This window comes from Vicia villosa, linkage group LG1 (assembly GCF_029867415.1).
Source record: "Vicia villosa cultivar HV-30 ecotype Madison, WI linkage group LG1, Vvil1.0, whole genome shotgun sequence".
NCBI lineage: Eukaryota > Viridiplantae > Streptophyta > Magnoliopsida > Fabales > Fabaceae > Vicia > Vicia villosa.
In genome coordinates, this window is record NC_081180.1 from 179,140,444 (window position 1) to 179,163,564 (window position 23,121).

Here is a 23,121-nt window from a genome sequence, read left to right on the forward strand (position 1 = left end):
GGAAGACATTTCTGCTTGGTTTGAGGAACTTGAAGAAGGATTCATGATGAGATGCTAAGTTTCAGACACAAACTAGGGTTTATGCGATGAATGCAAAAAGAGAGGGACGAATGAAGAGAGAGAGAGAGTGAAAAAGATGAAATGAAGATGAAGGGGAGTATATAAAAGGTTGGGTAAGAAAAAAAATAACTGCAAACAAAATGGTTTAAGAGAAATGATTACAGAAAAACATGACATCAATTTGCATTTAATGAGATATGACGTTAGGAGAGATAAAGTGACAAAATGAAATGATTTGCACAGTTACCTAGGGCGGCGTCTCCTCAACTGCACGCATGCTTGTCCAAAAATAGTGAACACGTGTTCATTTTCTGGAAAACTGGTGACAGCTGTTTACTTTAAAAGAGATTCTGAATCAACTTAGATAATGAAACGTTAGTAATAACAGAATCAGAACTTCTAATTGATCATTATTAGAACTTCTTATAAACACATAATCCCAACACATTTCAGAATTTAACCATACTTAAGATCTTCTCATCTTCTCATTCTGGGCATAAATCCATACTGATATTCTTCAGAATGAACTTAAACCTATCTTCAGCAAGGGGTTTTGTAAAGATATCAGCCCATTGATGGTCTGTATCCACAAAGTTTAAAGAGAGAACACCCTTCTGAACATAGTCCCTAATGAAATAATGTTTAATCTCAATATGTTTAGCTTTGGAATGTAAGATAGGATTTTTCGATAAACATATGGCAGAAGTATTATCACAGAAGATAGGAATGTTACTCTCATATATTTGATAATCTTCTAGCTGACTCTTCATCCAGAGCATTTGTGTGCTACAACCAGCAGCAGCAACATATTCTGCTTTTGTAGTTGAGAGGGCAATGGTAGCTTGCTTCTTGCTGTACCAGGAGATCAGATGACTTCCTAGAAATTGACAACTTTCAGAAGTACTTTTCCTTTCAATTCTATCTCCAGCATAGTCAGCATCACAAAATCCTACTAAGTTGTATTCTTTAGATTTTCTGTAGATTATACCAACATTAGTAGTACCTTTCAGATACCTCAGAATTCTCTTAACAGCAGTTAAGTGAGATTCTCTAGGATCTTATTGGAATCTAGCGCACAAACAAACACTGAATAGAATGTCAGGTCTAGAAGCAGTTAAATATAGAAGAGATCCAATCATACCTCTGTACAACTTCTAATCTACCTTCTTACTTACCTCATCCTTACCTAGAACACACGTTGGATGCATAGGAGTTTTGGCTTCTTTGCTTTCAGAAAGATTAAACTTCTTCAGAAGTTCTTTCACATACTTCGTTTGATGAACATAAGTTCCATCAGAAGTTTGATTGATTTGAATCCCAAGAAAATACTTGAGTTCACCCATCACACTCATTTCAAATTCAGCCTGCATAGACTTGGCAAACTCCTTTCCAAGTGAAGCATTAGATGTTCCAAAAATAATATCATCAACATAAATTTGACAAATTAAAATGTCCTTCTTAGATGTTTTACAGAAGAGAGTCGTATCCACTTGTCCTCTAGTGAAACCATTGTCCAGAAGGAAAGAACTTAATCTCTCATACCAAGCTCTAGGAGCTTGCTTCAATCCATACAATGATTTCTTAAGTTTGAAAACATGTTCCGGAGACTTAGAGTCTTCAAAACCAGGAGGTTGGTGGACATAGACTTCCTCATCTATATAACCATTTAAGAAGGCACTCTTAACATCCATCAGATACAGAGTGATGTTATGCTGAGTGGCAAAAGAAATTAATAAGCGAATAGATTCTAACCTGGCCACTGGTGCAAAGGTTTCAGTATAGTCAATTCCTTCTTGTTGACTATATCCCTGAGCCACCAGTCTGGCTTTGTTTCTTACCACTTCTCCCTTCTCACTAAGCTTGTTTCTGAAAACCCACTTTGTACCAATGATGTTGAATCCTTTTGGTATAGGAACCAGATCCCATACATCATTCCTTGTAAACTGATTAAGTTCTTCTTGCATGGCAATTATCCAGTCTGGATCTTCTAGAGCTTGATCAACAGAAGTTGGCTCGATCAAAGAGACAAGACCTAATTGACATTCTGCATTGTTCTTAAGGAATGCTCTGGTTCTGATAGGATCATCTTTCTTTCCAAGGATCACATCTTCTGAGTGAGATGAGATGAGTCTAGAAGATCTTCTGACGGTTGGCTCTTCAGAAATTCTGAGATTCTCTAAATATGCAGCAACTTGATCTTCTGATTCTTTGCTTTTGAGATTTTCAGCTTCTGAAACTTTGCTTCTTGGTTCTACAGCTTCTGATATATCAATATCTATATTTGCAAAATTCTCAAACTGCTTTGGCTTTTCAAGACCAAGCTTATCATCAAATCTGATATTGATTGATTCTTCTACAACCAATGTTTCAGTATTGTATACTCTGTAGCCTTTAGAGCGTTCAGAATATCCAAGAAGGAAACATTTTTGTGCCTTAGAATCAAACTTACCAAGATGATCTTTAGTATTCAGAATAAAACAAACACATCCAAAAGGATAAAAATATGAAATGTTGGGCTTTCTGTTCTTCCACAGTTCATAAGGAGTCTTATTTAGAATAGGTCTTATAGAGATTCTATTCTGAATATAACATGCAGTGTTTATTGCTTCTGCCCAGAAGTGCTTAGCCATATTGGTTTCATTGATCATGGTTCTGGCCATTTCTTGTAGAGTCCTATTCTTTCGTTCTACAACTCCATTTTGCTGTGGAGTTCTAGGACAAGAGAAATCATGGGCAATACCATTTTCTTTGAAGAACTCCTCAAAGAATCTGTTCTCAAATTCACCACCATGATCACTTCTGACCTTTATGATTTTGCACTCCTTCTCAGATTGAATCTGAGTGCAGAATTCAAAGAACACTGAATGAGACTCATCCTTGTGTTTTAAGAACTTTACCCATGTCCAGCGGCTATAATCATCTACGATGACTAATCCATATTTCTTCCCTCTGACAAATGCTGTTTTGACTGGTCCAAATAGATCAATGTGTAGAAGTTCTAAAGGCCTTGAGGAAGAGACAACATTCTTAGATTTGAATGCAGGTTTGGAGAACTTGCCCTTCTGACATGCTTCACAAAGAGCATCTGATTTGTATTTCAGATTTGGGAGTCCTCTGACTAGATTTAGTTTGTTAATCTGAGAAATCTTTCTCAAACTAGCATGTCCTAATCTTCTGTGCCAGACCCATTGCTCTTCAGAAACAGACATAAGGCAAGTCACCTTCTGCTTCTCAAGATCTGAAAGATCAATCTTATAAATGTTGTTCTTTCTCTTGCCTGTAAATAGGATTGAGCCATCCTTTTAACTTACAACCTTGCAAGACTTTTGATTGAAGATTATGTCATAACCATTGTCACTTAACTGACTTATGGACAATAAGTTATGCGCTAATCCTTCTACAAGAAGTACATTAGTTATGGAAGGAGAGTTACCAATACTTATGGTTCCAGAGCCAATAATCTTGCCCTTCTGATCTCCTCAAAACTTGACTTCTCCACCAGATTTAAGCACCAGGTCTTGGAACATAGACCTTCTTCCCGTCATGTGTCGCGAGCACCCAGAGTCCAGGTACCATGACATTTTGTGCTTTGTCTTCTTTGCTGCTAAGGATATCTGCAACAGAAATTATCTTCTCCTTAGGTACCCACAGTTTCTTGGGTCCTTTCTTGTTAGTTTTCCTCAAGTTCTGATTGAACTTGGGTTTAGCATGATAAGTAACAGGAGGAACAGCATGATATTCTTTAGGTTTGGCAGCATGATATTTTTTAGGTTGTGTCACATGCTTCTTGGTGTGTGTAGTGTTAAAGCTTTTGGCATGTGAAGTGAGCCTAATATCATGAGAGTGGCCATATTTGAACTGATCATACAATGGCTTGTATGTGACTTTCAAATCATCAACAGGTTCAAATTTGTGTGGGGTATCACCCTCATAGCCAACGCCAATCCTTTTGTTTCCAGAAACACCATATATCATAGAAGCAAGATGACTTCTGCCAATACTTCTAGATAGGAACTTTCTGAAGCTCGAGTCATATTCTTTCAGAATATGATTGAGACTAGGAATGGATTTTTCTGATTCAGAAGGAGATCCAATATCTTTGGATAATTTTAAAACGTTTTCCTTCAGTTCAGAATTTTCCACTTCCAGCTTCTTAGTTTCAAATTCAAATAGCTTTTTCAGCTTTTTGTATTTGATACTAAGATGAGCCTTGAGTTCCAGAAGTTCAGTTAAGCTGGAAACTAACTCTTCTCTAGATAGTTCAGAAAATACCTCTTCAGAATCTGATTCTGATGTAGATTCTAATCCATCATCCACTGTGGCCATCAGTGCAAAGTTTGTCTGCTCACCTTCAGAGTCTGATTCTGATTCTGTTTCTGAATCATCCCATGTTGCCATAAGACCTTTTTTCTTATGAAGCTTCTTCTTGGGATTCTCCTTCTGAAGTTTTGGACATTCATTCTTGAAGTGTCCAGGCTCATTGCACTCATAGCAGATGAACTTCTTTTTGTCAGATCTTCTGCCTCCAGAAGATTCTCCTCTTTCAGGCTTCTTTGAGCTTCTGAAGCTCTTGAACTTCCTTTGCTTGCTCTTCCAGAAATGGTTTACCCTTCTGGAGATCATGGACAATTCATCTTCTTCTTCTTATTCTGATTCTTCAGAATCTACTTCTTCAGCCTGAAAAGCATTAGTGTATTTTTTATAATTAGATTTTAACGCAATAGACTTACCTTTCTTCTGAGGTTCATTAGCATCCAGCTCAATTTCATGACTCCTCACAGCACTGATCAATTCTTCAAGAGAGTCTTCGTTCAGATTCTTGGCAATTTTGAAAGTAGTCACCATAGGACCCCATCTTCTTGGCAAGCTTCTGATGATCTTCTTGACATGATTAGCCCTTGTGTATCCCTTGTTAAGAACTCTTAATCCAGCAGTTAGCGTTTGAAATCTTGAGAACATCTTCTCAATATTTTCATCATCCTCCATCTTGAAGGCTTCATATTTCTAGATCAAGGCAAGAGCTTTGGTCTCCTTGACTTGGGCATTTCCTTCATGGGTCATTTTCAATGACTCATATATATCATAGGTAGTTTCCCTGTTAGATATCTTCTCATATTCAGCATGAGAGATAGCATTTAGCAAAACAGTCCTACACTTATGGTGATTTTTGAATTGCTTCTTTTGATCATCATTCATTTCTTGTCTTGTAAGCTTTACACCCGTAGCTTTCACTAGATGTTTGTAACCATCCATCAGCAGATCCCATAAGTCACCATCTAGACCAAGGAAGTAACTTTCAAATTTTTCTTTCCAGTATTCAAAGTTTTCACCATCAAATACTGGTGGTCTAGTGTAACCATTGTTACCATTTCCATTGTATTGCTCAGCAGAGCCAGATGTAGACGTATTTGTTGGATTTTCACCAGACATCTTGACTTAAGCGTTTTTCTCTTCCTGAATCTTTTCTAAACACGGTTAAGTGCTTGCACCTTAGAACCGGCGCTCTGATGCCAATTGAAGGATAGAAAAACACTTAGAAAGGGGGGGGGGGTTTGAATAAGTCTAGCTTTAAAACTTGTAAGATAAAAACAATTTGCACAATGATTTTTATCCTGGTTCGTTGTTAACTAAACTACTCCAGTCCACCCCCTTGGAGTGATTTACCTCACCTGAGGATTTAATCCACTAATCACACGAGATTACAATGGTTTTCCACTTAGACAACTTCTAAGTCTTCTAGAGTATACTGATCACAACCTGATCACTCTAGGAACAAACTGCTTAGATACCCTCTAAGACTTTCTAGAGTATTCTGATCAACAACTTGATCACTCTAGTTCTTACAAATAAATGTAAACAACTTATTTAAGAGTTACAATGCTTCTTATAAAGCTATTATCACAACTGTGATTTTCTCTTAAGTTTAAGCTTAATCTCACTAAAATATATTACAACAGCAATGTAGTGAGGTTGAAGATGAAGTTTGAGAGCTTTTTGAATTTGACAGAGTTTCTGTATATTTGCGCAAGTGTTGTATTCAGCTTCTCATCAGAACTTCTATTTATAGGCGTTTAAGAAGATGACCGTTGGGAGCATTTAATGCTTTGCGTGATCCGTACAGCATTGTATTTAATGTTTCACTCTTTTGTCAACTACCTCGAGCCTTGCTTTCGCTGTGTCTACTGACGTTGCCTTTAATAGCTACTAACGTTCCTTTTGTCAGTCAGCGTAGCCTGCCATCTTGTACTTGCTTCTGATCTGATGTTTGTGTAAATAACGTTTGAATATCATCAGAGTCAAACAGCTTGGTGCAGAGCATCTTCTTGTCTTCTGACCTTGAAGTGATTCTGAGCGTGATACCATTAGAACATCAGTGCTTCTGCTTCTGATCTCAAGTCCTTCTGATGCTTCCATAGACCATGTTCTGATTCTGCTTGACCATCTTCTAATGTCTTGCCAGACCATGTTCTGATGTTGCATGCTGAACCTTCTGAGTCAGTGCTTCTTGCGCTGATTTTGTGCATACTCTTTATATAATTCCTGATATGGAAATTGCATAGTATTAGAGTACCACATTATCTCATACAAAATTCATATACATTGTTATCATCAAAACTAAGAATATTGATCAGAACAAATCTTGTTATAACAATTCATGTTTGACTTGTCAAAAGTCAAAGATTGAACACCAAAAGTCGTTTGGTTTGATGCAACCATTATCTATTACCGGTCGGAAATGGGATAGTATCTCTATGGATTTTGTTTCGGGTTTGCCGAGAACATCGATTAATTGTGAGGCGATTTGGGTCGTTGTGGATAGATTGGCGAAATGTACTCATTTTATTCCGATGAGGATGGATTATTCGATGGAAAGACTTGCTAAGTTGTACATCGAGAGGATTGTGTGTTTGCATGGTATTCCGTCGAGCATTGTTTCGGATAGAGATCCAAGGTTTACTTCTAGATTTTGGGAAGGTTTGCAAAGTGCTTTGGGTACGAAGTTGCTTTTGAGTTCGGCGTATCATCCGCAAACTGATGGTCAATCGGAAAGGACTATTCAGTCACTTGAAGATCTTTTGAGGTCTTGTGTTTTGGAACAAGGAGGAAATTGGGATAGTTTCTTACCTTTGATTGAGTTTACGTATAACAACAGTTTCCATTCTATTATTGGAATGACACCTTTTGAGACTCTTTATGGTAGAAGGTGTAGAACTCCTTTGTGTTAGTATGAATCGGGAAAGAGTGTTGTGGTTGGAGATATACAGACAGCAGGTGCTGAGGTGTTTCTTTCTATTTTTGATCGGCACTCAGCTGTTTGTGGACACGAGCTCCACGTATATGGATGTTGCTTACCTCAGGTACTTTTTAGATCCAACACAGATTTATGAGTACAATTGGGGGGAGACAACGTTGGTGTACACCTATTCGAGACATGAAAAGGGATGCTTGTGGAAGATCAAGATTGTCGCAGACAGGTGTTCACTATTAGTGGTAACAATCTTATATCCTTCTAATTTTTTTCACTACTTTTCATTCTATATTCATGATAATGTTTGATCCCGATGTTTTTTATTTTCATTTCAGGGGCAGATATTACAACATTTTTCGATGATAATTGGCTGGGGATCTGTGCAGGAGTACATCGAGGCATGGCCATATGCTGGTGTCTTCTTCCCCATGAGATGGAACCAGGCGGTGGACCCTTACAGAGTTTATCTAAATCGCATGGTTGCGGAGGACACCCGGTACGACGTTTATGCTGCTCACCGTGAGATGCGCCCGTTTAATAACATTGCACTATTCCCTAGATGGTTGGCATGCAGTTCAACCATCACTATTCGTAACTCTAGCTTTGACCTTTATAGCCTTCAATAGATTTTCTAATGATAAAATAAAGAGTACGGTTTAACAAGTTCAGGGTTATTTTAGCCATTTTAAGAATTTAAAAAACTGACAAAGAGCCTGTGATAAAAACTAACGAGGAGGTGTAACTTTTAAAATAACATGGGTTATGAAGACCGCAGATGAACACGAACCGAATGGTTTGTCTAAGAGTTAACCCCATAGATGAACATCGAACCCCGCCGTCACTTCACAGTGACGCCGCCAGCAGTCACCGGCGAGTCAAAACATAACCCAACAACACCATGGAACTGCTACCTAAGAGAACTATCAAAGCAAAAAAAATACCAAGAAGCACTAACCGTATACCGTCACATGCTCCGTTCATCCTTCTTCCCCAACACCTTCACCTTCCCCGTCCTCCTCAAATCCTGCGCCCTCCTCTCTCTCCCCCTCACCGGATCCCAGCTCCACTCCCACGTCATCAAAACCGGATCACAACCCGACCCGTACACCCGCTCCTCACTCATCAACATGTACTCCAAATCCTCTCTCCCTCACCTCGCTCGTAAAGTCTTCGACGAAGAATCCATAAACCTCACCATCTCTTACAACGCCATGATCTCTGGTTACTCTTCTAATTCAATTATCTCAGAAGCCGTTAACCTGTTCCGTAAAATGCGGCGCGAAGTTAGCTTTTCTGTTAATTCAGTTACAATGCTCAGTTTAGTTTCGGGTTTCACTCTCCCGAATCATTTAACATTCGGCACGTGCTTACACGCTTGTGGTTTTAAGTTCGGTTTTGATTCTGATTTGTCCGTTGCTAACAGTTTTCTGACAATGTATGTTAAATGTGGCCAAGTGGAACAAGCGCGCCAACTGTTTGATGAAATTCCTGTGAAGGATTTGATAACGTGGAATGCGATGATTTCTGGTTACGCGCAGAACGGTCATGCGAGAAGTGTTTTGGAGCTTTATTTTGAGATGAAGAAGGGTGGGGTGAGTCCTGATCCGGTTACGCTTCTTGGTGTTTTGTGTTCTTGTGCGAACCTTGGTGCACAAGGAATTGGGCGTGAGGTGGAAAGGAAAATTGAGCAACTTGGATTTCGGTCTAATTCTTTTTTGACGAATGCGTTGATTAATATGTATGCTAGGTGTGGGAATTTGGTACGTGCGAGAGAGGTTTTTGATTGTATGGATGAGAGGAACAAGAGTGTTGTGTCTTGGACTGCTATTATAAGCGGGTATGGGATTCACGGAGAAGGTGAGACTGCGGTGGAGCTTTTCGATGAAATGGTTAGGTCTGGCGTGAGGCCGGATAGAACTGTTTTTGTGAGTGTTCTTTCGGCTTGTAGTCATGCTGGATTGACTGAGAAAGGGTTGAAGTATTTTGATGAGATGGTGAGTGACTATGGTTTGCAGCCTGGTCCTGAGCATTATTCTTGCTTGGTTGATCTTTTGGGTAGGGCTGGTAGATTGAAGGAAGCAATGGATCTCATAGATTCGATGAAGGTGAAACCGGATGGTGCTGTTTGGGGAGCACTTCTTGGTGCTTGCAAGATTCATAGAAATGTAGAACTAGCTGAAGTGGCTTTTCAACGTGTCATTGAGCTTGAACCTACAAATATAGGTTACTATGTTTTGCTGTCAAATGTGTACTCTGATGCTAAGAACTTAGATGGGGTTTTGAAAGTTAGAGTCATGATGAGGGATCGAAAGCTTAGAAAGGATCCTGGGTGTAGCTACGTGGAATATAAAGGAAAAATGCATCTTTTTTACTCTGGAGATAAGAGTCATCCTCAGATTAAGGAAATATATAGAATGCTGGATGAATTGGAAAATCTTGTGAAGGAGATTCATCAACTGGATCACAAGTGTCAGGGAAAGAGTGAAGAACCGTTAATGGGTGCCGGGGTGCACAGTGAAAAATTAGCACTTGCTTTTGGTCTCTTGAACACTAAGCCTGGAACAGATATTACTGTCATGAAGAACCTGAGAGTGTGTGTGGATTGTCATGTATTTTTTAAGTTGGTTAGTAAGATTGTCAATCGCCAATTTATTGTTAGAGATGCCACTCGCTTTCACCGGTTCAAGAATGGAGTCTGTTCTTGCAAGGACTACTGGTAAAATCATTACGGCAGGACAAACTGTGATTTATATTTTGATGGACAACAATGATGTGACACCCCACCCACAAAGTTGATTGTAGCTGTTGATAAAAGAGGAGGACTCAGAGGGGATATGTTGAGAAAGTCTCGAGAATATAAATAACTCAGCCACTTAGAGAAAAATGTTTGAATACTCTCAACATGGGAAAGGAAAAGTTGAATTATAACACAGGATTTGCAATTTTTGCTGAAAGGTGTATGGATGTCATTCATCATTTGCTGACGTAGATATAGTGCAACAATGCTGTGTCTGTAGAGTTGGTTATGATACTTTAGAAAAACAGGATTCAGTTTGTGGAAACTCTTAGGGAGAAAATTCATTCTCATTAGTGTTCATTCCCATCCAAATCATTCTTTTGTAAGTATCTTCCAAAGGAGAGGGTGAGCAACCTTTCTTCCCTTCCCTTACATTTCACAAGTTGCCCCAGTCCCTTGCCCAACCTTATTTATTGTGTTGGTACCTGCAATATTTCTTCTGATTTTCTTTACCACACAAATAATTTAATCAAACCAATTGATTTTGACTTAAGACTGCTTACTAGTACTAGTTATCGGCTTTGGTAAGCTTGCCAGCAATAGTTGTATTGTATGCATGCTAATTTTTCAGTCAGCAGTGAGTAATTTTTCTTTAGCCATTTTAGGACTTTCTTATACATATCTAATGCAAGTGATAGATATAGGAAGTTAGGAGCCAAAAGTATTACCCGTTTCTTATGGTTGTACATCAAGGGTTGAGAAATGAAGATTGAGATGGGACAATTTTTCAATGCAGACGAGCATTTTGCAGTAGAGCATGTAGCAATTTATTGCAAGTATTCTTCTTATAGGCCTTGAGAGTTAATGTTTGGCCTGTAGATTTTTTATCCACTAGGGCATCTCGTTCTAATTCCTCTTGTAATACATCCTAAGTTCCTAACAGGATCATGGATATTGTGTTAAATGCCATTTCTACACTAGCTGAACATTTTATGTCGAGCAAAAGACTTACCTTCATTTGATCAAACAGATTTTGATACGGCTGGTTCTTGTAGCGGTGTACTCGGCTTAATCGGTTTATGGCATTTACCTTCATTTAACTGGTGGAAATTGTGCATTTAATCCTTGTATTGACTTAAACTCTAAAGTCCTTTTTTAGTTTGTCAAGGACTAAACTTGTTCTAATAACTTTTGACAAGGAATGAATATACGGATTGGAAGTATACATCATCCACCAGATGAACTAATTTGTCCCTTTGTGCCATTCTACCTAGTCCACTTTTTGTGTTTCTCTATCACGTCAATAGAGAATGATATTAACCACAAGATAAATGAAACGGTTTGTTTTGCGACATTTTTAAAGTCACAGAAAAGGAAATAGAAGGATCATGGATGTTTATGAATTTCTTTCAAATTATAGAAGGGGGGTGTGAATTGCAGAAAAGCTTAATTTTTCAACTTGTTATAAACAAAATACTTGATCTTACTCTAACCAAGATGCCTAAATTATTCAAACAATGTATAAATTTTTACATGATCTATTACATTAAAAATTAGTTATTTCCTACAAGTGCAACATGCACGGCCGGGAAAAGCATCATACTCAAAAATTTCAGTAGATAGCATCTCTTGAGCACTAAAATAAATTAGAACCTTGATACTTAAAGTTAATATTGTTGGCAAAGTTCCATTTTATTAGAATCACTATTACACTAGCAGTTTACTCAAGCCCCCCATCACTGCCACAGTATCGGTTCCAGAAATACATTCATCTTCAACAAATGGAATTGTCTTTCGTATTGTCAAATTTACTGGAATGCTCCCGTCCTCTGCAAATCACAAACATTAGCAATTACTACCAGCAACTCAAAACAGCTCAAAATACTAGTTACTATAATGCTAGTCATACAATTCATGGATCTACAAATGACCACAACACAACAACGGTTGCAGCATTTGCATTTAGGTACAACGGAAAATAGTTCAGTAGGTGGCACCAGGTGCAATTACTGCAATATGCTCATCATGACAAAAAGATTTATTAGCTACCTTCATTTGTGCTGTCCTTTTCTATGCAAATGGCAGCATAATGAGAACCAAGTAACTCTAGAAGCACAAAATGCCAATTGCTTGAGAGATTCTCAAGGTCACCAGAAGGCTCAGCAAAAATTTCATCTTCCTGTCAGCAAAATAAATTGCTTCATAAATAGTTGAAGCAGAAAAAATTACTAATTCACATGCAAATATGTCAATACTAAATACTAATGTAATTTCTGGCCAAATATCAGCAGGGCATGCCCGTATGACGGTAGACTAGTTGACTACAGCAGTTAACCAACATGTAATTATTGTAATATAACATTCAGTGTTTTAAAAACCGAACTAGACAGTTGAAAACTGGTTGAACTTTAAGACAGCTTTTATCACGCTTCTTCCCAGTTTAAGATGATTGACGTATGACCCAGAGGTCTCGCCGGTCGATTTCCAGTTCAGTTTTTATAACAACGATAATATCTAACAAACTTCTCAGCTATGGCGGAATATAGCAGCGGTGGTAGGGTTCAACACAACGCTATTGGTTCGTGAGCTGCTATCAACACTAGCTAGCAGTTGTAGCGTCCGCAAACTGCTATCGCTATTTGCTCGCAAATAATCAATCTACTCTTCATCCTACTTTTAGTTCAGTTCTGTTTTATTCTTCTTATCTAAAGTTTAATTACTCTATATTTTAGGCTTTTTAACTATTAAGGAAGATGATCTCTTTAATTTTGTGTATTAATCTATTTTTGAGTATGCAATAGTGTGTATCCTGCTATCCGCCGTAGCATTTTAGGGGGATTGTGTTACGTAACGCTGTCTGAGATTAACATCATAGCTTCTTAAGAAACATACCTTAGAAATTACATGACGTAGAACTTGGATGCCTTCTTTCATATGGTCTCTTAATTGAATAGTGAAAGTATTAAAAGGTGATGCTGAGAAGCCTCTTCCGAGTGCTTTAACATATGCCTCCTGTAAATGGGACATGTCTTTGTAAGTGAAGCTGCATAATAGCAACAACAACAAAAAAAAGTTGAATTCTCAACCTACTTGTGTTCCCTCATTATATTACACTTATTTAGTTATTATCATGTGTCAAAGGAAAGGCATATGCTAAGCACAATACGTTTGATTGGTTGCACAAAAATAAAAAAACTCAAACATAAACACAGAACTACTAAGACTAGAGCTCACAACGACAAGAAAAACAATTAGAAAATCTATTATCAATATATTCAAAGCCTACAAATGGTAAAACCTTCATAAAAATAAAATAAGGTGTTTCATTGCTTTCAAAATAATTGATACGAAGCTAAACAAAAGAAATACTCAAATATTCTACAGATAATAGTTCAAAGAGTCACGTTTGTTTCTCAATCGACTTCTATCTGAGTAGTGAAATTCAATAATGTGACTAACCTTCAGAGTCCATAATTTTATAAACTCGTGACGTCGTAGCTCAGGATCTACAATGTGAGCCAGCATTTCTACTTCATGGGGAGAAAAGTATCGACGTGCAAAGGCTAAAATGTCATTCTTTAACCTCCTTTGCTTCTCTTCCACATCAATACCAATCTACAACGAGAACACAAATTAAATATGTTCAAAGCTAACAGTCTAGAGCAGGACAAATGGTGAGTCTTAAAACTAGAACAGAATATAATGACAATAATAAATAAAAATAACATTTCTATAACCATACTAAATGCATACCGGTGAGCCCACAGTTACTCCACATGCTATCAAAGAAGAAGTGTGCGAGATATTAAAATGTAGTGGCGGTAGGTTCCAATCATCAGCATATTGCCAGTCTACCTAATCAAATATGCTACTTAAGACTTTGAGTGTTTGCAAGAAAAATCCAATTAACAGGTAATAGATTAACAATAAAAACACACACCTCAGGCTTGCCATAATTGTTCTTTCTAAACTTCAAGGATTTTGGATCAATATGACAATTTGTCTGGTCTAGCAGTAAAATAAATTGTTTAGATACATGACACCTCTGTCGTGAAATTTAAAGAAAAAAATCAAAACTAAATGATACAGGAAGATGAACAATATAAGGGTAGCAGATTTTCCACCAAACAAGTAGGATATATATCTATTCAGATGAAACTTAATTAAATTATGTCAGCAGTTGTAAAGGTTAAAAAGTTACATAAAAACTTAATTAAGAAACTGAGTAGCAGACCATCAAAACTTACATCTTGCTAATGTAGTGCGGACCAATGCACGAGCTAGAAGTGCACTTTTCTTCAGCTCCTCCCCACGCATACGGAGTACATTTTCTTTCTCACAAGGGGATAATAGTTCAAAATATCGGTTCAATAGGTTTGTGCACTTTACCTCATCCGGTAAAACATACCAAAAATGTGCTTCACTACATTGCAACATTCAAGATAGTCACTCAGTCAGCAACCAATATATCAAAGTGACAACCTGACATACGATTCAAATCATAACCAGAAATGGCACCAACAAGGCTAATAGTATCTTTGTTTTAATCAAAAACTGAATTATGCAATTACACATTCGAATATGAACACGATATTGCTGAATATATGGTAGAGTACAGCATAACAAAGAGCTAAATATTGAATAACGATCACATACTTTTGTGCTGGAAGTTGCACGGGAGACAAAGAGCATGATGCAGTGGCAAGATTCCTTCCAAAGCAATGTATATTCATCGTTAATCTTAGTTTGTTGTAAAGCATTGAACTCATGCATACCTAGCATTTTGTCTTCAAAATCAGTTCAACCTCATAACAACAATTTTCAATAATGGCACAGTGATTATTACACAGAACAAAAACAAACAAAATTTTTTATTAATTCAAAAACAAGGTTCAATTGAACCAAGATAGATGAATGTGTTACTCAATATGCATCACTTTAAGATTTCTAGAGGAAGTTAGCTGTTAATCATTCTTCTGAAAACAAATTCAGTCGTCGCCTCGGTAAGGTCACCGGCGAAACTGCCTGATTGAATCGGATTAAACCGGATGTCTCGGTGGTATCACTAGACTAGGTCGTTAGTCGCGGCCAAATTCGGAAGATCGCGGCGGTGCCTAGGAGGCGCGCATAACTGTCGCTACAGTGATTTTTTTTGTGAAGAAAAAAATAAAAATATAGACAGAGAAGCCTGAAGAATCACAATACGAACCAGTGGTGTGCTTGAATTACAGTGGCGGCTGCGAATTTTGCTGTGTTCCACGTTACAAAAGTGGCGTGAACGGAAAGAGGCTCGGCGAGGGGGCTCGTATGGCGGAGATAAGGGTAACACAAACCAAGATTATTTTAATAAATTAAGTTTTTAAAGACTTTAACTTAAACATTTTTGTAAAATTATAATAATTTTTGAGAAAATCGATGATGCACTGACATTGTAAAATATTTTTATACTGTCCATCAATCATCATCCATGTATCCAATTAACTTTTTTTTTTATTTAAAAAAATCTAATGACATGACATATTTATGATTTTAAAATTATTTTTCACTGTCAGTGCACTAATTTTTAACTCATAATTTTTTAAAATTTTCTTTAATAAAAATATGAGTTTAAAGTTAGTGCCCTGACAGTGTAAACTAATTTTACAAATAGAATCAATCAAAATCATTAACATCATAAACAAATCACCATAATTATAACACCAAAAATTGAAAACTAACACACTAAAACAACAAAATAATATACTTGGTTTAACCATGCTATTAAGTAACATCACAATAAAAAAAACAACAAGCACGTCCTAGTTAAGGACATCCAAGAATACAAATCCACATAACAAACCAGTACAAGCTAAACAAAGACGGCCAAGAACTAGTAGTAAAAAACCAATCCCAAAAGCTCCATGAAAAATACTTCATCAATCATCATCGATATGGTAAATGTATGAAGCTTCGATTGATGTTATAGCAATTGACTGAAACCTCTCACCATACCCCTCTTCATCATCACCCACTACAGCTACATAAAATAAAGGGTTAATGAACTTTTTCGTCCCTTTAAATATTTCAAATTTCGTTTTTAGTCCCTCCAAAATTTTCCTTTAAGAAATCGTCCCTTCAAAATTTTTCTTCCGAACTATTGGTCCCTAACGTCAAATTTCGTAGCTAATCAGTGGCTAAAGTCGTAGCTAATCTCTAACAAATTTGAAGTTAGGGACCAATAGTTTAGACGAAAAATTTTGAAGGGACGATTTCTTAAAGGAAAATTTTGGAGGGACTAAAAACGAAATCTGCAATATTTAGAGGGACCAAAATGTTCATTAACCCTAAAATAAAATGGAAGAAAGTCACAACCATGTATTTTATGTAGTCAAACAAAATACATATTAATGAAATAAATCAATCAAAAAACACGATTAAATATTATTATATACCTAAACTATTAAAATCGTGAAGCCAAATGCGAGTACAAATCAAAGCCTCCATAATTTTTCTGATAATAAACGGCTTCTATACTTGTTAAGAATGATAGAACTAATTCTAAAAGCCGATTCAAATGCAACAGTAGTGATAGGAATCCCTAACAAATCCTGAGTCATTAAAGATAAGGAAAATGCTAACAAGTGCCCCAGGGGCACTCTTTAATAGCTTTAAAAAGTAAGTTTTTCTTGGAAATATGCGTAATTAATGCATCGAAAATTGAAATGGTGAACTTTTGAAAGAATATTTTCTTTATTTAGAATGCTTAAAGAGTGCCCCTGGGGCACTCGTTAGCATGACCCGATAAGGAAAATGCTAACAAGTGCCCCAGGGGCACTCTTTAATAGCTTTAAAAAGTAAGTTTTTCTTGGAAATCTTTAAACCGATACCTATTCTCCTTCCACCATTGAAGAATATTCAAGTCATCATAGTTTTGATAAGTAGAATCCAAGCTAGGCTCCTCCAAATAAACATCAAGTTGAGACTTTCCTTTTGAAGTTGCAAGTTGTTGATTGTATTCTTTTAATGCCTATTAAATTATTCAAAGTTGAAAATCAAGCCCACACCAAATAACAAATATACCTACACAAAATAGTAACATGAAATTCGGAAGAATATAATTAATTGCTTCACATATTCATTTATCATGTAATCCAAATAAAGAAAATAAATATAATATAATTAAGTTACTTGCATTCAATAAGCTGAAAGTCAAATTGTGGGTAGACGAATTAGCAGAAGATGAATTACTCGTGGAAGTTCTTGTAGATGGACTAGGAATGGAAGAATAATTCTCAAAGAGATTGTACAACTTATTCTTAACTTCTTCCACTTTAAGTTTAGAAGTAAGTGGATCAATCTTTAAGTAACAAAATCAACTAGGCAAGGAAGAGGTATGCCCGAGAAATAATGAATGTTTCACAACAAACATCACCTAAATCAAGAGAAGATAAGTCAGTGGTATTTAGTTTCTCCAAACGAGATTCGAGGGACATACTGGCCCATGAAAATGACTCGATGGTCATAAAGGTGTAGATACGTGATTTCAGCGTCAAGCATGTGCTAATCAACTCGGGAAGCGCAACTCACGTCCTGTATTGGGATGCCTTCAAGGGTATGGGTATGGATATGTTAGAGATGCTACCTTTCAAAGGCACCTTGGTCGATTTTTCTGGGGAGCAGATCCAGGTCCTAGGCCACTTACCCGTACTAACTATTTTTGGAGTGGAGACAATGCCAAGTGTAGCGGTAAAATTTGTGAGACTAGAGCCATTGATTGACTTAGCTCAGATATTTTAACAGAGTCACCACCGCGCTTTATTGTTTCCAAAGGAAGTGGGAGAAAGAGCGAAATAAAACCCACATAATTTTTTAAAATCAAAACTAATAAACTTATCAGAGATTTAGGTACGGGGGTTTGTTATGCAAGAGGAATGTATTAGCATCCCTCACATCTATAGTACTCTGTAGGAACCTTTTATTGTTGTTATTGTCATAAAATGCCTTTGTGTTTTTTGTTTAAATAGAGTGGGAGGATGAGAAAAGAAGATTTTAAAAGTGGGCTCGATAAGACATTGCATCTTAGGCCTACATACCCCTTAAGTGCAATAGGGAAGTCAGAGCTTTTGCACTTAAAAGGAAAATAAAAGAGCCTAGTGGAAAAATCTTTTTGGGTGTTGAGCTTTAACAATACTCGACAGGTTTTTAAAATGTTAAGCTTTAACAATACTTAACAAGTTTTAAAAGGTGTCAGGCTTTTACAATACAAGGCAAAGGTTTAATAAAAGAGGTCGGTTGAGCTTTAACAATACAAAACCAAGGGTTGATTTAAAAAGGTTGAGCTTTAACAATACAAAACCATTTTTAAAACAAGTGGGGTATAAAGCTTTAACAATACTAAGCACAAAGTAAAAGAGTTTGGAAAAGAGAGTGAGTACCTTGACAATTTTAGTCAATACCATTCCCATTCTTTTGGAGTTTAGGCAACATCTTAAGCAATCATTCATGGTGAATATCCCAAGTGATGTGTGTGATATCATGTGTATCATGGATATAATAGAGGGTGAGTTTCAACAATACATCAAGGTATAAACTTAAAGATAAAAGTTGAATGCATAAAAGGATGACATACCTCAATATCATTTCATGTATGAATGAATATGATGTGATGATGGATGGATAAATATCTCATGCATATGAATTATTAAACAATGTATATATACACAAAGATAATACTATGAACAAATTATAAGTGTACAAGGATGTAAACCAACAAATATATGTACAAGTATATCAACAATGATGGATCATAGCAACAAGTTATATTAACATGGTGAAGCTCAAAGGATCATAAATTAGGGTTTTAGGGTTTTGATGCACCTAAACTTAATTGATTGAACAAAGTTGATTAAAAATCCAAACCTTAAAAAGGAATGATTTAAGGGAACATATTATCATTAAGATTGATTTTAACCTAGCCCTAATTGGTTCACACAAAATATGTATATATTACTTGGTGAAAATATTAAAAGAAATTAATTTTTAAAAGTTATTAAAAGCATAAAAAGACTTATTTTTTATTTAATTTCTAAATGACTAAATAATAAATATTTTTGTGATTTTAAAATATATTCTTAAAATAGACAAGATAAATAAAGGGTGTACAAAAAATCAAGTCAAAATAATTAATTTTACTATTTTTAATAAAATATTAAAGTTGTTAAGAAAAACTAAAAGAAATAAGTGATAAAAAATTAGTTTGGCCCTAGGGAGGTTTGAACCCACGCCCCTAATGTTACCAGCTCAAAACTTAGCCACTGAGCTAACGCACTTCAAGTGTAAACCATGTACATGCATAAATATGTAATATAAAATGTGTTATAAAATCAGACTGACTTCATCTTCAACCTTGGCCCAAAGGGATTTCAGAAAATCGTATTCATGATTTAGGCATCATTCTCAATGATGTAAAGACCAAGTATGTTCAGAATTTAAATACGAACTCAACCATGTATCATTCATAAATTTATTCAAACTGTAGCTCACGAATTTCTCAGAAGACTACATGAATCCTAATTATTCAAAATCAAATTAAATGATATATACATTGAATAAATGGCAATGGATTGAGGGATTTTACTCCTCACATGATGCTGAACAAACTGGTATCGAGATATATCAAAATAAGTACAAGAATAAAAAAGTCAAAGTTTGAAACTTACCTCTTGAAGATGGAAATCAAAACTTGTAATGGGGGACTTTCAGAAGTGTTTGGATGATCTGGATAGCTTCCTTAGACCTCAAGGGTGCTAATTGAATGCTCACAAGCTTTTGAAATGGTTTGAATCTCCCTACCCGAGTCAACCTGCAAATGCTTCAAGTAAAAATGGTGGATGTTGATGGAGGTGTTACGGAGGCTATTTTATGGTTTGGATAGCTTCTGTAGGTGATATATGATGTGTTTGGATGCTTAGCTTGATTCAAAGTAGCATGTATTGCTCTACTTGAATCTAAGTGCTAAGCTTTGAAGTGAAAATAGAGGGTAGTGATTTTGTGGTTACAATCTCAATGTAAGGGCATGGATAGCTTATATGAGGTATATGGAGAGTGTTTGAACACTTGTTTGACACTGAACACGTTTAGAACTCAAATTCCACAAATTTATGCAAGTGCGAATTTTGGAGATTTTGGGTGAGAGGGTGACTTTGAGAATTGAGGTGTGTTTGATCTCAGAGGCAAAAGCCTCTGTTTATAGGCAAAAGTGTGACATGGGGGGGGGGGGGGAATTTCATATCATTTGGCTGTGTGAATTTCAAATTGTGTACTTTTGCTTCTTTGTGAAGAAATCTTGATTTCCATGGTTTCAATGCCTTTGCCATGCTTTAATCAGAACTTAGGGAGGCTTCTCTGCATATTAGGGAGTCGCTTGTTGGCTTTGATTCACTTTTGGTTCAGAGGGAACAAATTAGAGGCTCAAGACAAGTTATCTTGGTGATTAAAGCTTCCTTTTCAAAATGAAAGTGTTAACTTTAGCCTTAAAATGGAATGATCACTTGGAAAATGCTTGAAACACTTGGATTATAGCTCAAAAGATAGTGGAAATACCAAACTTGGATTATAGCTCAAAAGATAGTGTCATTACCAAACTTGTAGTTTGGATTGAGATCTAAAATTTTTAGTGTCATTACTTGGAAAAAAATTGTCATTACCAAACTTGTAGTTTGGATTGAGATCTAAAATTTTCATGTTGGAAGTTTTTTCAAATTCAGCTTGGATCTTGGTGTAACTTGTGCATGAAGTTTGATACTTTTAAGCCTAAAACACTTTAAAAATTTTCCAAGTGTTTAAATCTTCCAAGTTTGACTTTTGTTGACTTTTTATCCTTGATTGATTTTCTTTATTTTTCTTAATCAAATGACTTCAATAAACATTTATTCATGATTTTTACCCTTAAAAGTCCATGGTTGGCCAAATTTCTCAAAAGTCAAAGGTAGTCTTGGACAGTTGACTTTTTCCAAATGAATTGCATTCTTGCACATGTCAATTGAATCAAGCTCTTACAATCAAATGGATGATATGAGTGGATTATAATGAAGAATTGGAGATCCTTGAATCATGATTTGAGCCATAAGGTCATGTCTTGATTAAAAGTCAACCTTCCAGATGAGTTAGGTCAAAAAACCCTAATTTGTGCACCAGGTGAAATTGAAAGTTGTTGACTTTGAATTGAGTCACGCTTGGACTTATATTTTGATGAGGGGAATCACTTGAGCATATGAGAATGTTTGAGCTCCTTTGTGGGCCTCAAAACCTTAATATTCCTGAGTCTCTTGATCAGTCACCTACCTTGAGGAACAAGCAACAAGCAAACACAAATCTTTTTTTGTATATTTTTTGGTTAGCAAATGATATATGAACAATGATGGTGATTATAATGATGATGATGATGATAATGATGATCCCACTATTTTCAAAAGTGAGGTGGGATCTCATGGTAAAAAATTGGGGTACAACACCAAGTCCATTACGGTCAGGTACCTTATTATGAATGCCACATCACCGTATAATATCATAATCGGTATACCAGCTTTAAATGCGTTGGAAGCTGCCTTGCCCACTCTATATCTCACCATGAAGTATCTTCTAGATGACGGACGGGTCGGAGTAATCAAAGGCAATCAAGGACTAGCGCGCAAATGCTACAAGAATAGCTTGAAGTTGAAAAATAAGTTGCCTATAGAACGGCCAAGAGAAGCAGACCCGTTAAAAGTCAATTTAGTCAACCTTGATCCACAGAAGGATCCTGCACCTGACAGTTTAACACCCATGGGGGACCTTAAAAAATTGCAGATAGGAGCCGATAAATCTCAGACTACACAGATCGGTTTTGACCTGATCATGTAGTCTTCTTAAGAAACTTATCATTCTTTTCAATTTCAACGGGATTTTTCCCGTTTGATGGTGTGATCATCTTGCAGGTATAGGGGTCTGCTTCCTTTAATTCGACTAGATCCACTTCGTAATCTTCGAAACCATATTGGTCCTCGGAGGTCTCTGGTTCTCCTTCGTCTACTTCGACGTAGGTAACCCTTTCCTTTTTATAGCTTTTATTTGCTCTAGCCTTCTCAGCTTTTAATATTTTGACCTGGAGAACCCTATCAGCCAATTGGGCCATATCTCGCAGATATAGAGTGTCCAATTTCTTCCTGATTGAGTAATCTAAACCTCCAGCGGCCATTTCGACTAATTCGTGTTCAGGCACCACTGTAAAGCATCTAGCTTTTAACAAACGGAACCTGTTCAGATAATCATCTATAGGTTCAGTAAACTTCCTTTTAATACTGGCCAACTCTTTAAGACTTATCTTGGTCCCCATATAGAATTGTTCATGGAATAACCTCTCTAAATGAGACCAAGTATCTATAGAATTTGGTGGTAGTGTTGTGAACCATGTAAAAGCGTTCTTGGTTAGAGAATTGGGGAAATACTTCATCCTCAGATCCTCATTGTTTGCCAAATCTTCGGCCTCTATCATATATCGGGCTATGTGCTTTGTGGCAGATTCACTAGTATCCCCTGAAAATTTGGTAAACTTAGGGACCTTGTAACCCCTAGGTAATTCAGTTTGTCAAACATAATCTGAAATAGGGGATGTATAATTTGGCCTTCGAAGTCCGGTGTTCAGACCAGTTTTGGCCATGATCCTCTCTATCATAGCAGTCAAATTTGTCTCCATCTGATTATTTTGTCTAACCCTGTGAATCACTTCGTCAGCATTTTGGTTTCTATTAACCACCACTACCCTCCCAGGTTGTTCTTCAGGGGTCTCCTGTCAAACTGGTCGTTGTTCTAATCCTACCCTCAAGGGTTCTGTTTCGGGGGGTGGTCTTGGTGGTCGAACTTGATTTATGGTTGGTTCATCCTCCTGACTGACTATTTGGTTTTTCCTTCGACGTACTGAAGTCTCAAGAGCACCTAAAAAGTTCGCTATTTGACCCATCTGTACTGACAATTGTTGACATGTCTCAGAGTTATCTTGATTGGTTCGATTAAGGTTTTGTATTAAAGGAGAAAAGATAGCATTCATTTCTCTTGCCAA

The 23,121-nt window shown here is 36.7% G+C and overlaps 2 protein-coding genes across 2 annotated transcripts; one reads left to right on the forward strand and one right to left on the reverse strand.

The window, feature by feature from the left end:
• Positions 1-8,077: 8,077 nt before the first annotated feature.
• Positions 8,078-11,174, forward strand: LOC131644706 (putative pentatricopeptide repeat-containing protein At3g11460, mitochondrial). Its single transcript, XM_058915263.1, has one exon. The coding sequence runs from the start codon at positions 8,128-8,130 to the stop codon at positions 10,027-10,029; it is 1,902 nt and encodes a 633-aa protein (XP_058771246.1). The 5' UTR covers positions 8,078-8,127; the 3' UTR covers positions 10,030-11,174.
• Positions 11,175-11,455: 281 nt separating this feature from the next.
• On the reverse strand, positions 11,456-15,378 carry LOC131644707 (uncharacterized). Its single transcript, XM_058915266.1, has 9 exons — positions 15,256-15,378; positions 14,703-14,821; positions 14,294-14,469; positions 13,987-14,054; positions 13,800-13,901; positions 13,506-13,661; positions 12,939-13,058; positions 12,096-12,225; positions 11,456-11,875 (listed from the first exon to the last, which is right to left on the reverse strand). Exons 2-9 carry the CDS (start codon positions 14,813-14,815, stop codon positions 11,754-11,756), a joined length of 987 nt encoding a protein of 328 aa, XP_058771249.1. The 5' UTR covers positions 14,816-14,821; positions 15,256-15,378; the 3' UTR covers positions 11,456-11,753.
• Between the last annotated feature and the right edge of the window lie 7,743 nt (positions 15,379-23,121).

Bases quoted from the DNA above. Each gene is read 5' to 3' on its own strand.
- LOC131644706 (XM_058915263.1), top strand. From the start codon at position 8,128: ATGAACATCGAACCCCGCCGTCACTTCACAGTGACGCCGCCAGCAGTC.
- LOC131644707 (XM_058915266.1), bottom strand. From the start codon at position 14,815: ATGAGTTCAATGCTTTACAACAAACTAAGATTAACGATGAATATACAT. The intron at 12,226-12,938 runs GTATGTTTCTTA...TTTTGCTGACAG, and splicing joins TACGTCATGTAATTTCTAAG to GAAGATGAAATTTTTGCTGA. The intron at 11,876-12,095 runs GTAGCTAATAAA...TGTGATTTGCAG, and splicing joins AAAGGACAGCACAAATGAAG to AGGACGGGAGCATTCCAGTA.